The sequence below is a fragment of the Protopterus annectens genome, chromosome 2.part0, assembly GCF_019279795.1.
Source record: "Protopterus annectens isolate FY-2018-M chromosome 2.part0, PAN1.0, whole genome shotgun sequence".
Lineage (NCBI taxonomy): Eukaryota > Metazoa > Chordata > Ceratodontiformes > Protopteridae > Protopterus > Protopterus annectens.
This window is the reverse complement of record NC_056728.1, coordinates 583,480,125-583,495,761: the sequence shown is the minus strand read 5'-3', so window position 1 is coordinate 583,495,761 and position 15,637 is coordinate 583,480,125. Positions and strand designations below refer to the sequence as shown.

General features: G+C 39.1%; 1 protein-coding gene across 1 annotated transcript in view; it reads left to right on the top strand.

Moving 5' to 3' along the window:
* NANS (N-acetylneuraminate synthase) overlaps nt 1-15,637 on the top strand; it is a 345,373-nt gene that overhangs the window by 79,513 nt on the left and 250,223 nt on the right. Inside the window, exon 2 of the mRNA XM_044060950.1 lies at nt 14,542-14,757. Within this exon, the coding sequence (XP_043916885.1) occupies nt 14,542-14,757 (216 nt within the window). The remainder of the gene's footprint in view (nt 1-14,541; nt 14,758-15,637) is intronic.

The following is a 15,637-nucleotide window of genomic DNA, read 5'->3' as shown; positions in this document are numbered from 1 at the left end:
GTCTGCAGAACGATTGGCAGTGGAGTTATGCGGTGTTGTGTTGCCATCCTGGCACCCAACCTTTCACACAAGGCACACACTCACACCTAGGGCCCATTTAGATTGTCCATTCCACCTGCAGCATGTCTTTGGGAGGTGGAGGAAACTTGAGCACCTGCAGGAAACCTACGCGATCACAGTGACGACATGCAGACTCTGCACAGAAGGCACCCCAGCAGAGAATCAAACTGGAAATCCTCTTGTTGTGAGGAGGCAATGTTAACTGCTGCACCACCATGGCTGCCTACTTGATTTGTGTGAAACTAAGTTGAAATATGTTGTTGTGACCATTATTTTATCACAGACATCTGATGTATATGCAGTGAACAAAGGGACCACAAATGATAGGTATCCGAGGCACTCTGCAGATGACAGTGGGGTGATGCTGCTGTTGTTTGCTCATTCAATACTCATTTTGGCTTAGGAGGAATAATGTGTATTTGTGTAGTGGAATTTTAATATTTTACTGTGGCTGTTTGTGTGAAAGTTTTATTGTACATTACTGTAACCATTAATTTGTCACAATTGGACATTTGAGGTGTATGCTGTCAAAAAAGGGTATAATTGGTAGGTCCAAGGATTCTCTGTAGATTACCGTGACTTACTTTGATGCCATTTGCTAATATTGAACTATCGTTATTTTGGATTTGCATGGCTGTTTGTGTAAAAAAATTTGCAATACTTTACTATGGCTGCTGTTTGTGTGAAACTCATTTTTGTGGCCATTATTCTATTTTTTTTTATTACGATCAAACATCTGATGTGTTCACATTCAACACATTTGGCATTAATTTGCTGTGTAGAGGGTAATATCTGTGAAAAAAGCAAATTATTTATCTTGCTGTCATTTATTCAACTTAAGCAGTCATTATGCTGGCTTTGCAAACCTAATACGTATTTATGCAAAGCCAACTAGAATGCTTTACAGTCCTTATTATAATTTAACAGAGTAGCTGTAATTGATTGGTATTGGAGTGGTCTGTGGATGGAAATGACAGTGTCTATGGAAGGGGTTACAGTGTATCTAAAAACATCAATATCTTTTCACTTTCCATTGCTGTTAGACATCAGCATTGTATTAAACGCCTGGATGACTGTAGCAACGTGGACATTATGTATATAACAACTGATCATTGGCAGAGTGGTGAAGTGAGTAGCATTGTCATCTCACAGTGCTTCTTTCTCTGGTTGAGCTTTTGACTATGCTTTATTCTTTGTGGAGACTGCATGCACTCCTGTCTGTGTTTTTGCCCAGGTGTTCTGGTTTCCTTTGCTGTGGCCAGTTGTGTATTTACTTTCATCCAAATCTAATATGAGAGGGGTACACATAGGGTGACTATCTTTTTGGGGAGAACAGGAAAGCAGTATCATTAGTTATATATTTTGTGAGCATTTGCCTTCTCATTTTATTGGAAACTACTATTTTGTCAGCTTTGAACACTAAGCATTAGACAAATTATATTCTATTCTTGAAATAAGTAAGATTACATTTCTTTCCTAACTCATGATTTTTGTTCAGAACTTTGATGGATTAAAAGGTTGAAAAGAATCTCTAAGATGCACCTGACAGCTGTGTAATATATGTGAGGCTAGCAGCCCCAGTATCACAAGCTTAATTCACCACTTTCCTCCACATTTATTACAGTGCAGTTTTTGTACGAGGGTAGTGTGACAGTGGTGAGGACTGCAGTGGGAGTGACAGATACATTTAAGGTGGAGGTGGGATTACATCAAGGATCAGCTCTGAGTCCTTTCTTATTTGCAGTGGTGACGGAGATGGACAGATTGACAGATGAGATCAGACAGGAGGCCCCGTGGACTGTGATGTTTGCAGATGACGTGATTTGTAGTGAGAGTAGGAATCAGGTTGAGGAGACTCTGGAGAGGTGGAGATATGCTCTAGAGAGCAGAGGAATGAAGGTCAGCAGGGCTAAGACAGAATATATGTGTAAATGAGAGGAAGGGTAGATGAATGGTGAGGATGCAGAGAGTAGAGTTGGTAAAGGTGGACGAGTTTAAGTACTTGGGATCAACAGTTCAGAGTAATGGTGAATGCGGAAGAGAGGTGAAGAAGAGTACAGGCAGGGTGGAATGGGTGGAAAAGAGTGTCAGGAGGGATTTGTGACAGACGGGTACCAGTAAGAGTGAAGACAGTAGTGAGACCAGCTATGTTATATGGATTGGATACAGTGGCATTGACAAAAAGGCAGGAGTCAGAGCTGGATGTGGCAGAGTTAAAGATGTTAAGATTTGCACTCGGTGTGACTAGGATGGATAGGATTAGGAATCAGTATATTAGAGGGTCAGCTCATGTTGGACAGTTTGGAGACAAAGCAAGAGAGACGAGATTGCGTTGGTTTGGACATGTGCTGAGGATGGATGATGGGTATATTGGGAAAAAGATGCTAAGGATGGAGCTGCCAGGTAAGAGGAAAAGAGGAAGGCCTAAGATAAGGTTTATGGACGTGGTGAGAGAGGACATGCAGGCGGTTGGTGTGACAGAGCAAGATGCAGAGGATAGGAAGAAATGGAAATAGATGATCCGCTGTGGCGACCCCTAACGAGAAAAGCCGAAAGATGATGATGAGTCTTTGACATTTAGAGTGTTGTAAAAGGCTGAAGGAAAAAAAAAATAAAAAGTAAGATAAAGTATAGAAAACACAAAAGGGGAAATCTGGATGGTGTAGAGAGAGGATCGGGGAAAATAGGTGAGGCACTTATGTGCTGAGGTCAGCGTTTAACAAAGGGGTCCCATGGAGTCCTCTGTGTACACCTGCATTTCACCTAAGCTTGGTCCTGTTGATTGCAGTCAGACTCATGATGTATTTAATTAATAAAGTGGCTAGAAAGAGTGTCTTCTGAGTCAGTATATGGATGAATGTGACTGACCCCATCTGTTGTTTGAAGATAGTTAAATTATCATTGACCTGCCTTAATATAGCCCCATCCATTCAGCTGCTTCTTACAGCTCTCCCTTGCTTTGAAGTTACCTTCCACTCTATACCTGTTCCCAACTGTAGTAAGGGAAGACATCCCAAACTAGAAAAAAGTAAAATACAAAAAAAAAAATAATAATAATAATACTAATTTGTGCAGAAAGGATAAGGGATAACCTTGGTTCAGAATTTAAAGCCCATGCCTGTACCACTTCCCCTTATAAATTCCATTGGGAGTAATCTTTGAATAGGATATCTTGTGTTTTGTTTGTTACTGCTGTGTCGTAGCTGTATTATCCGTAAATCTCCTCATCTTACAACAGGCAAAAGCAGTTGGATGGTAGTATCTAAGCATTGCAGTTAATTAGAAGCATGGTCTTTGTCACAGTGTATTTTTCATTTTAGATATACCCCAGAGCCTTACACCATAAGAAAACTGGCATGCTTCCTAAGGAGTGTTTAATAGCAAGGATTTGTTCATAGCACAAATTAATAGTAGCAGTAGGAGGTAAATACTGTAGATAGTGTGCATAATCAGTAACATACATGATAACTAAGCAATTGCAAGAGAACTATATGTAAGGTGACACAAGATATTAATTTATGCACATGTACAATATTCTTAAAAAATTAGAAAGTAGAGAAAATAATGCTATCTTCTTTTTACAGTAGTTAATCGTACGCATTTAGCCGATGGTGAACTGCAGCTTTATACTCATTACTTGTAACATTTATCAAGTTAATATTTCTTAAAGTGATGAGTTAATTTTTCTCATAAATACGTATTACATAAGATATTTTTGATTACTCGCTACTTATAACACTGAATGTTTAAACAGTGTTACTGATACTAAACTGAAACATCCAGAACTTTTCTTGTGCTTTTATAAAATCTCTGTAAAGAAATATTCATTACAGTTCTGTTAATTTAAATAGAATAAAATGAAACATTTAAGTATTTTTACCTGACTACCAAATGACAAACTTCTATTTTAGACATATTTCTTATGTTATTCAGCAACTTGGCTTTTCTTAATGGATAGTAGGCTCCATTTCTCAAGTATAACGAGAAAACCTTAATGCCTGATTTGCTGCTTAAAATAGGAAATGTCGTTAACATTATTACTGCTGCAGTGTAGTGTTATTGCTGTGGAATATGTAGAGAGTTTGTTGCACTTTTACATCCTGGAGTATAGCAGTGTTTATTGCTAACATTTTCTGACATGAGATATATCATGTTCTGTTTAGAGTGCTAATTTTACGCAGTTAGCAAAATAGTCACCTGTGGTGTATATATATATATATATATATATATATATATATATATATATATATATATATATATATATATATATGTGTATTATAAAAGGTTAGAATCACACAATTTAAATTTGTGGTTGTGTGCTAATATTTTAATCTGTACTGTGTTCTGCAATTGTTCTGCATTTTTCTAATGGGGGGTAAGATAAATGCATAGATCAGCTGTCCTGCAAGTGAAGAGGGGTCTGTGTGTAGGTTTTGTAGCCAAAAATAAGAGTCTGTTAACTCAGTGAGGATGCTAGTAAGACGTTTTTGAGGCAGTTAAGTAAAAAATATATGAAAAATGAGTTTTGATGTCTTAGAGCATAGTCAGTATTTTAAGTCCCATTAAAAGTAAAAGCTTGCAGTAAAATAACTTGAAGTTTACTAAACAGAGAAAAAACTGAAATAACAAAGGTAAAGGTAATGATGATTGATATCTACTTAAATTTCAGTATTGTTTTCCAAGTTAGAGAGGATAAGAGAAGAGTGGTTATTTTGTTCAGGAGGGGTGTAGACATAGTCAGCGGTAAAATTTTGTATAGTAATGTAGGGAAGGGGGCCATTTAGTAATGGTGAGTTAAGTTACTGGAAAACTGTAAACATATATGCGCCAAACTGAAGTAATCCTTTGTTTTCAAGATTTATTTATTTATTTAATTAATGAATGGAACAAGGTTTAATCTTTTCAAAAAAAACTGTAAACATATTGGAGGGGCTTCAGGTTAACCCAAATCTAAGTCTAGACAGGAAAATATTCAGCATTTAGATCGCTCTTTTACAGTAGACTAATCTATTTGGGTCCTGACCCCAGTGACCAGACCACTTGTAAAGCTTAAAAGTAAAATATACACAAGGCTGGTCAAACAGGACAGTGCATTTGAGCGTCTCCATGTTCCATTTCCTTGTCAGCTATAGGTCCCTCCTATGACCCAGGAAACCCATACCTTGTATTTAAACTTATTGGAAACGCTTGTCATCCACCCCAATACTGTATTCATGGGCAACTTTAATTACCCACTATTAACTGAGAATCCTGTGCGACACTAAACCTACAGGCACAGTGATTCCTGGATTTTGTAAACACAAACTCCCTGGACCAGATTGTCAGTACACCACCCAAAGGTGCAACAATATTGGATCTGGTCCTCACTAATACAGGAGAGTGCTGCATTCTCCCTAGTGCAATGTCTTCTCTGTTAAGATCAGACCACAAAATTGTCTCCTTTTGAAGTAAAAATAAAACCCAGAACCCCAGATAACCCTGAAATATTCAGGAACTATTCTAAGGCTAACTTAATTAAGTGATAACTTAACAGAGTTTCAAACCCCCATAAACCCTTAGAACACTGCTGCCTATGCAGAACTGTTCACAGAAACCCTATACAAACATCTTAATATCTGCATAGAGGTAGCTGTATCCACCAGGAAGAAGTACAGAACTAACTCAAAAAACAAGCTCCCCCCTGGTGGAATAAAAAAATCAATAAGCTGTATAACAGGAGGAAGAAAATCATGGCAAAAATTAGGAGGTGCAGCACCCAGCAGTATAAATGGAGTCTCATCAAACTAAACAAACAATTCAGAGGGCAAATGGACTTTACCAAAGTTAAATATGAGGTAGATTTGGCCTCCCAGGCCAAGGGCAGCCACAAGGCATTTTTTAGCTGTGTCCACAACCTCAAAGGCAATACACAATTGTGTCCAGAGCTCATTATAAGCGGAACCACCTATACTGAGCCAGATGATATAGCAAACCTAATGGTTGACAAATTCAGCTCCAACTTTACCCCTCTCTTCCCCTCAACCTTCCCACAAGAAATAACATCAAGTATAACTCCCCCGCTGTCACTAGAGAACAGGTCCTCTTTAATGCTCTCTCTAAGGCCAAGAACACTGCATCAGTAGGCCCAGACAATATCCCAGTATGTTTCTAAATAGCATGAAACATGATCTATCAGGCCCTCTGGGATCACTGTTTAACTGTAGCCTCCAACCAGTTGTCATGCCTATTGAATGGAGAACAGCAACAATCATCCCTCTGTACAAATGTGGGGCATCCACAATCCCTGGAACAAACCCATAAGTCTCACAAGTCTCTCATGCAAAGCCATGGAAAATATGATCATGGACTTGATCAATAATGACATAGTAAACCTCCAGACACTGGATCCACCCCAGTTTGATTTCGTCAAGAGCAGATCATGCCTACTCATCCTAGTGGACTTCGAGAATGTCACCAAAGCAATGGATGAGGGCAAAATAGTTCACACTGCTTACCTTGACCTGGCCAAGGCATTTGGCACAATACCCCACTCGGACATTGTTGATAAACTCAAGAGGTTAGGTGCAAACCTTTGTGTCACCCTAGTGAATAGCCAACTGCATCACAGACAATACACAGGAAGTTAGAATTGGGGAGGCCACCCCTACAAAGAGGTCAGTCACAAGTGGAGTCTCTTAGGGATCAGTCCTGGGATCACTGCTTTTTTGCCTTCACTTCTCTGAAGTCAAGGCCAAAGTCAGTTGCCTCTGGATTACTAAATTTGCAAATTAGGAGCTATCATTGAATCCCACACCAACACAAATGTTCTCCAGGAAGGGCTGACACTGACAAACAACTGGTGTCAGAGTGATGGACTAAAACTGAATGCCAAGAACTACATAATAGTACCCTTCGGGAAGTCATCCACCCTGGTAACTGCGATATCGACAAGGCATACCTTAGAGTTTACTGAATAGTCAGGGACTTGAGGACACACATAGTAATCTAACCTTTAACCATCTTGTGTCTACAGTAGTGAGGAACTCATTCTATGTTGTGCAGCTTGTAAACAAAGGTATGGCATCAGATCTAGGACTGTTGAATGAAACTTCAACATCCCGAATCCACAATAACCGAACACACTTTAATGAAAGTGCTTTCACCAAAAAAGCGTTTGTGTGTTCAAAAAAAAAAAATAATAAATATACTTTTATGCAGGGGCAAGTCCCCCTGCACCCCCCACACACCACTACTTTAATATTCTCACTCCGAGGTCGCACTACAGTGGAGAAAAGGGGATTTTCCCTTATCCGCACTGTAGTGCGACCATTACAACAAGCATACTTATCCGAAAGTGCTGCTTCGGTGAACAGCACTTTCGGTTAAGTATGATCGTTGATTTCTGCTTCGGCAGAAAGTGCCGTCGGGTATCAGTACGAATCCCATGGCATCTATCTAATGTATTTGGCATTCATTAGATCTGTCATTGAGTACAGTGCCCCCTTTGGTATGTACATAATCAGGCATATCCAACAATTGGAATGTCCACAGAGATTCCTCACTAAAATAATACAGGGCAGAAGTAACATGTCCTATGCAGACCGCCTCGAGGCCCTGTCCCTATAATTTGTCTCTTACAAGTTGTTGAGGGGATATCTCTGCCTGGCATACAAAGCATTGTCAGACCCCACTCTGATGGACCTCCTGCATGTCCGCAAAACAAACAGCACCAGAATTACCCTTTTTAAAGACTTAAACTTTGCCTGTAGTATACATAGGTTCTGCTGGAGCAGGCTCCCCATCCGTGTGGAGCAGAGTTCCTCCCTAACCCAATTCAAGTGCAACTTGGACAATTGGATGGGGAAGAGGGAATTCATCCCTGGTCTGGCACCTATGTCTCTAATGGACACATGCAGCCTGTAAATGGTTCATCTTCTAGTCCCCTGCTTGTAAATGTTTAATCTCTTAAGCCCCTGCTTATACTTATCAAGTACCAAGACTTGTCAGAGATTTGGGATGCATGGCTAGGCTTAAAAAGGCACGTGTTGTCATTAGCCTACTAAACACCTATGAACCTATGATCCTTAACAGAGGCTTTCATGCATAACTGTCAGGAGCTCGAGAGAAGCTCCACTACAAAGGGATAACACCAAAACAATCCAAAGTTTTTTTTTCCTGCTACAAACAGGACCCCATGGAATAAAGGTCGGCTAGTGATCCTTCGTGACAGAGCAGATAAGTCCAGTGTTGGGAAATATTTTCCACTAAAATTGTTTTTCTGATGAAAACTTTTTTTTTTTTTTTTTTTTTTAAGTGTTATGTTTATATGTGCTAGGAAGCTTTATATCATTGTAATTGCATTTCTAATGGAGTTTTGCTGTAAATGGTTATATGTACTTTTTTATACACAATCTTTTTTTTCACTGAATTTTCTTACGTTTGTAGAACAGTGTGTTTGGGGCAGGATATTATGTTTGTGGGGGACTGTTGATGTTTTTTTTTCAATCAGTACCACTTGTTCTGTACACTACATTAAATTACATTTTACTGACTCTTACATGCTTTGTCATCCACTTTTGAGGTCTCATGTGGAGCAACTATTTACCTTCCCCAGTCTACAAGTAGTAAAACTTTGTTACTGAACCTTTGGGTGTCAGGCCTGCTTTTGTTGGGCCCTAGCCACTGGTAGTTGAGACTGCTGTGGCTGTTCTTGGTTTATCAATATTCACAACCATTCCTCCAAATCCCTCTGGTGCTCCACCTACAGCCACCAAGGACTGAGGAATAGCCACGTCTTCTGTGGATGTGGGGATGGCCTGGATGGGCAAGGGAGAACTACTCTTCTTTTTTGGGGTAGGGAATGTAAAGTTTCTTCAGTTGCGTAGAATAAGGAACCTGAATCTGCCATAAGATTGCCTACCAAGGGTTGGTAACTTTCCATGGAGTTTTCCCAGGAAAAGTGAACATGGTGAGAAAAAAAAAGGACATTCTTCTGTTCTTCTGTCTGTGTACAAGGAAGATTTGTTGGGATTTTCTAAAGATCTTGTTCTTGCTTTTTATTGCCTACCTATTTTCTGGCAGGACAATAATGAGTTCTTTCTAAGTTTGATTTTCAGTCAGAAGAGCAGGTGTTGCAGGGAAATACTTGTACTTCAGAAAATTCTTCTCCATCTGAATGCCTTGGTTTTGAAGAAAGTATGGCTTCAGATTTCTCTCTTTTTAAGAATTTTCTTTTTCTGAGACTATGTTGAAGGAAATAATTTTTTGTTGGGACAGAATGAAATTCCTGTGGCACAGAAAATGCATTTTGAATTGTTACAGCTGGATATGCCAAAGCCTGAAGCATTTCCTCCTGTCTTGCCTGCTGTAGAAAAGTTTAAGGCAGCTGTTTAATCTCAGCCTTACCACAGGATACGTGCCCAAGGAGTGGCGTACGGCAACTGTGGTCCCACTCCACAAAGGCGGTGCCTCTACGGACCCTGGTAATTACCGCCCCATAAGCTTAACAAGTCTAGTCTGCAAAGCTATGGAGAGGATCATAATGGAGCTCATAAACAAAGATATAGGGGACTTGCAGACATTGGACCCGACCCAGTTTGGTTTCGTCAAGGGCAGATCATGCCTTTTGAACTTGGTCGACTTCTTCGAAACAGTCACCAAGGCCATTGATGAGGGAAAGGCAGACAGCCTACCTTGACCTTGCAAAGGCCTTCGACACAATACCCCACTCGGGTATTGTAGAAAAACTTACCAGCTTAAATGTAAACCCATATGTCACAAGATGGGTTGCAAACTGGCTTAAGGACAGAACCCACAGGGTTAGAGTTGCTGGCGCTATGTCAGACTCCAAGCCGGTCACAAGTGGTGTCCCACAGGGCTCGGTCCTTGGCCCCCTATTGTTCGGTATCTACTTCTCAAAAGTACAGGCCAACATGGGAGGACTTTGGCTGACAAAGTTTGCAGACGACTGCAAACTGGGCACCATAGTGGAAAGTGCATCGGACACGGATATCCTTCAGAAGGGACTCACGGAAACAGATAGCTGGTGCCAGAGCCATGACCTGAAGTTAAACGCCAAAAAATGTATAGTCATACCCTTTGGGAAAAACAAGGTAACCCCAAGCTACCATATAGGTGGCAATCCACTAAGCACAGAAGAGGTTATCAGGGACCTGGGGACCCAGGTTGACAGTGGCCTTTCTTTTGACACTCACGTTGCTAAAGTGGTTAGAAAGACCTTCTACATTGCCCACCTGATCATGAAGGGATTCACATCCAGATCTAGTGAGGTCATTGTTCCCCTGTACTCTTCACTTATCAGACCAATGATCGAGTACAGTGCCCCATTCGGGATGTATCTCACCCGACATCTGCAGCAATTGGAGAGACCCCAAAAGTTCCTCACCAAAAGGATAAAGGGACTCCAAAATCTGTCATATGCTGCCAGATTGAAGAAACTCCAGCTCTATTCAGTTGCATACCGTCTGCTCAGAGGTGACATGTGCCTGACATACAAGGCCATGTCCAACCCAGAATTAATGGACATGCTCCACCTCAAAAAATCCAAATCCACCAAAACCACTAGAGCAAGCGACTTAAACCTTAGCACGGATATAAATAGGACGTGCTGGAGGGATAGATTTATCACTCAGAGACTCCCTATGCTGTGGAATAAAATCCCGATCCATGTGAGGCAGAGCACCTCGCTGGCTCTGTTCAAGAGAAATCTTGACCTGTGGATGGGAGATCGTAGGTTTACCCCAGGAATCATCTCTGTGTCACTGCTGGACAGAGGCACAACAAACTAATGGGCACAGTATTTTTTCATATAAGGGGTGGCGTAAGCCACAAAAATTTGGGCTAGGCTTATAAATGCCTTACGGCAGATAGCCTAGTATAAACCTATGAACCTATGAACCTCACTGCTTCTAGTTTGTCTTACAGTCAGCCTCTTGCAGGAAGTCAAACAGGTTATACAGGCTTCCCGAGACACATAAGTATTTATTTTCCAACCCTAAAGTAGATCCTGCAGAAATCTCTTTGCCCAAAACTGCTTCTGCTGAATGGATTACTGCTTCTACACTCATTCCATATAACAAGGCTGGGGAAAGCGTTTGACAAGTTGTGAAGAAAGTTTATCCTTCTGCTGCTTTTACTTTCAGGATTTTAAACTGTCAGGCTCATATGTTAAGGTTTTAGCATGCAAAAGTTAATAGTTAACCTCTCTTCCTTCCTACATAAACAGTTGTTTGAATGCCTCTTTAACATCTTTTTGTCATGGTACTGAGCATCTTTTCAAGTGTGTTTAAGATCTCTGGATGCTTACTCCAAAGCTGCTGCTTCTGGGTCAGTAATGAAAATATTTTGTGTGTGTGTCTCTCTTTCTGTTGTGTGTGTGTGTGTGTGTGTGTGTATATATATATATATATATATATATATATATATATATATATATATATATATATATATATATTTGTGTGTGTGTGTGTGTGTGTGCGTATGTGTATATGTATATATATATATATATATATATTTATCGTGTGTGTGTATACACACACTCAGCACACACAAATGTGTGTGTGTGTGTAGGTGGAAAAGCTGTAAGACCACACTTCAAAAAGTGGAGTGACAAAAAGCAGAAAAAAAGATTGACGAAAAGCACTGAACGTCTGTAACACTAAACACAAAAAATACCCTTCAAACATTGTTTAAGTGCCGACATAGCAGTACAAATCACAACAATTTCTGCATGTCAAAAGTCAAAAAAAAGGTCAAAATTTGTGTGATCTCTTTGAGTTGCAGTAATGTTATTATTGGTTAAAAAAAAAGTTAATTGCCCAAAACTGTAGCAGTTGCAAAAGGAAAACAGATGATTTTGTTTTTGAGATTGGTTGACATAGTTTTTTTTTTTTTTTTTTTTTGGGGGGGGGTTGGTAAGGTAGGGTTGTGGTTAAGGGCAGTGGCATGGCTGGGGTTAGGGATAGCATGTATGAGTAAGGATGGATGGGAGATGCACAAAATATACTAGATGTACTAGACAGAAGAGCTAAAGTTGGCAGTGTCTCTATAATCATAAAACAAAATTTCACCTCCAGAGTTGTTAGACAGGATAATGACCTAGAACAGTCCTATGGCCAACATACCATTAACAAAACTACTTATCACATCAGAGCAAACTGTCAAATCTCTTTTTTTTTTTTCACAGATCAAATACATGCAGCTTTGCCCCCTCCCCCTCAAGTCTTGCAAGAACAACATCTCAGAACACTTTCCATGGTGAAGAACAGTGCTTCTAAGGGGCCATATGACACACCATGCTACCTACTGGGCAGCCTGAAACAGCCGCCAAACATATTTTGTGCTGGATGAATGGAGGACAGCAACAGTCATTCCCCAAACACAAAGATAGATGTCAATGGCCCTGGAAATTATGGACTCCAAAGTCTGATCAGCTTCCTGTGTAAGGCTATAGTGTTGATCATTATGGACTTAATAAAGGACATGGATAACCTAAGCCAGTTTTGTTTTATAAAGGGCAGCTCTTGTATGCTTAACTTGGTAACTTTAGAAAGGTTACTGAATCAATGGATGAGGGAAATGTGGTACTCCCTGCATAACCAGACCTTGCAAATGTATTTGGCACAATCAATCATTCTGGCATCATTAATAAATATTCACAGTTAAATATCATTCCCTGTGTAACTTGTTGGATAGCAGAGTGGCTCAAAATAGAACCCAGGTTAGGCAGGTTTACCTGCTGCAGGGTTCAGCTCTTGGGCCACTCCTCTTCAGCCCACACTTTTAAAAACAACAGTGTGCAAATGCAGTCCAAGGACCAAGTAGTCAGCTGTGCAAAAATAATAAATACACGCAATTTATCGTGACTATTTAAGCACTTTGAACCATAACACAATGGACTTCATCAAAACTAGTTTCTAAAACAGTTAATAAATTTATAATCATCCATCATGATCATGTTACTGAACTCAAACAATAACAGTTGTAAAATAATTAACCATGGGATCATTAATTAAGAAATTATAAAAATGTGTCATTAATAAAAAAAATGTTAAACTTGGATAGCAAATATAAAGCATACATTGCCTCATATGTATTTAAAACCTAAATGTTTGAATATCTTTTAAAATCAATAAATATATCACAACGAAAGTTTAACAGCACTCAGCTTAAAACACTGCTTATGTAAATTGTATTGTTTAAACCTGATATACACCTGCATTAAGGCAACGTTTCCACCAAAGTTCCCCATATTCCAAGTTTAGTTCCCAAAGGCAACCTCTGGGCTTAATGGAACTTTTTAGAGCATAAAGAAATACAGTTTGTTATTTGCACATAATAATTTGTGTTTACAATGCATTCTTCCATTATGTTTAGATATATCATAATTGTGCTAGGAAATTCTTTTTTTTCAAAGTATGCTCAGATCCCCTATGTACTAAAAGTGGTAGTAATCACAAAATGCAAGGTATACAACTCCAGTAACATTTCGGTCAAATTAAAATTCAAGTAAATAGAATCCTAAACTGTTTTAGCCTTAAAAACTGCCCTTCACAAATTTACATTGGGAACAAGTGCCATATCTCCAACCCTTTATGGTCTTATTTCTATAAATCAATGATGTATTATTATTCCCCCATTTATGGCTTTTCCTTAATATTGGAATGTCTTGTATAAACAAAATGTGGTTTAACCCCTAATATTTTGTTCAGCATATCGTCATATTTGATACATTTTCCAATTATTAGTAATTTGTTTAACCTTATTGCTGCCAAAACTATATTTCAAAACCACGGTTCGTTCAAAATCAGTCTTGTCATCATCGTGTTTACTATTGGTTTGAGAAGTATTTCCTAGTATAGGTGCAAAAATCACATTCTTCCTTTCATTAATTACTTCCATCTTAACATCCTGTAACAATTTCTGGGGATATCCCCTATGCAAGAACATTTTTACTAATTCGTCAATCTCGTAAAAACTGTTCATCCTCAGAAATTAGTTTGGAAATATGGACCATCTGCCCTTTAACTAGACCCTTCTTCTGATGAAAAGGGTGACTACTAGAAAAATGCCGAAAGTTATTTGAATAGGTCGGTTTCCTATAAAGACTGGAGTCTTTTTAGTAATGTGACCCTGCAGCGGTTACTAGTTGGTAGCAGGACTTTCCATAGGATAGCCTATAAGGAAATGGTTTTCAGGAAAAATAAGCTTGGGTTGGAAGAAGGATTTTTTTAGCCTTTTCCTGTGTATACTTGTAATCTTGCATTATCCAAACAGACTGAGAGATTCCCAAAAGCTGTTAAATAAACAGGTCACATTTCTGTCATTTTTCAAGGTTATTGTGCAACTTTCTAGTTATACTAAGTAGTTTAATATTATGAAATGTTATTTCCTTTGGTGCTTCTTTTCCACATTTTGGGCCTGCCAATCTTCAGTAGATAATCTTTAGCTTAAATGATACTTTGTTTTCTTTCCTTCCTGCAGGAATGTGGAGCAGATTGTGCTAAATTCCAAAAGAGTGAGCTAGACTACAAGTTCAACAAGAAGGCTTTAGAAAGACCGTACACATCCCCACACTCCTGGGGTAAAACATATGGAGAACACAAGCACCATCTTGAATTCAACCATGATCAATACAGGGAGCTGCAGAAGTATGCACAAGAGATTGGCATTTTCTTTACAGCTTCAGGAATGGATGAGGTGAGTTTGGCATTGAGACACATCATCTTTGTTTACTTCTTTAACATCCAAGTGCTGAATGCTGATTTAAATGGTTTACTGCTAATTAGAAATAGAATGTCAGATAATGGGGTTCTGTTTATGTTGCAAGTTCATACTGTATACTTAGTTCTACTGTGATACACTAAAAACCTGAGTGTCCACTTTATATACTTTCTACTGGTAAGAAACCAGGTGCATGTGTTATAGCTTACATCAGGAATGTACAAAGGGTGGGTGGGTGCGTGCTTGTGTGTGTGTGTGTGTGTGTGTGTGTGTGTGTGTGTGTGTGTGTGTGTATTTTATATGGATAAATGATAACTTATTGAATAGTGATATACTGAATGTTATAATACTGAATGCAAATGCCAACAATTTGATATACGTTTACTAGATATGTACACTATGCCAGAACATAGACAGTCAATTAATATCATTCCCCTGTTAGTGTAACTTGGAAATGTGTGCTAACATGCATCCTACTGGTGGGTTAAGTCCAGCTCTCTATATACAATGTAAGAAAGTAGGTGTTTTGATGTCAAAATCCTGAAATGTTAGAATGTTGAAATTTAAGCATTGCACATTAAGTATCGTAACAAATTATGATTACATATGTTATCTAGAGTCACGTTTTAAAAACAGTGGGACAGTACTGATGGGTGACTTTAGTTACCCTACAGTAGACTTTAACTTGGACATCCTGCTATAAAAATCGAACAAGGCTTCTTGATTTAGTAGCATTTTGTAAGCTAACACATCCTGTAAAAAGTCCTACAAGAGGATGTGATAGACTTGATCTTATCCTGACAAATAATTCTGAAGTGTCCAGTGTGTTTCTTGGCCCTTCCTTAAATAACTTGAA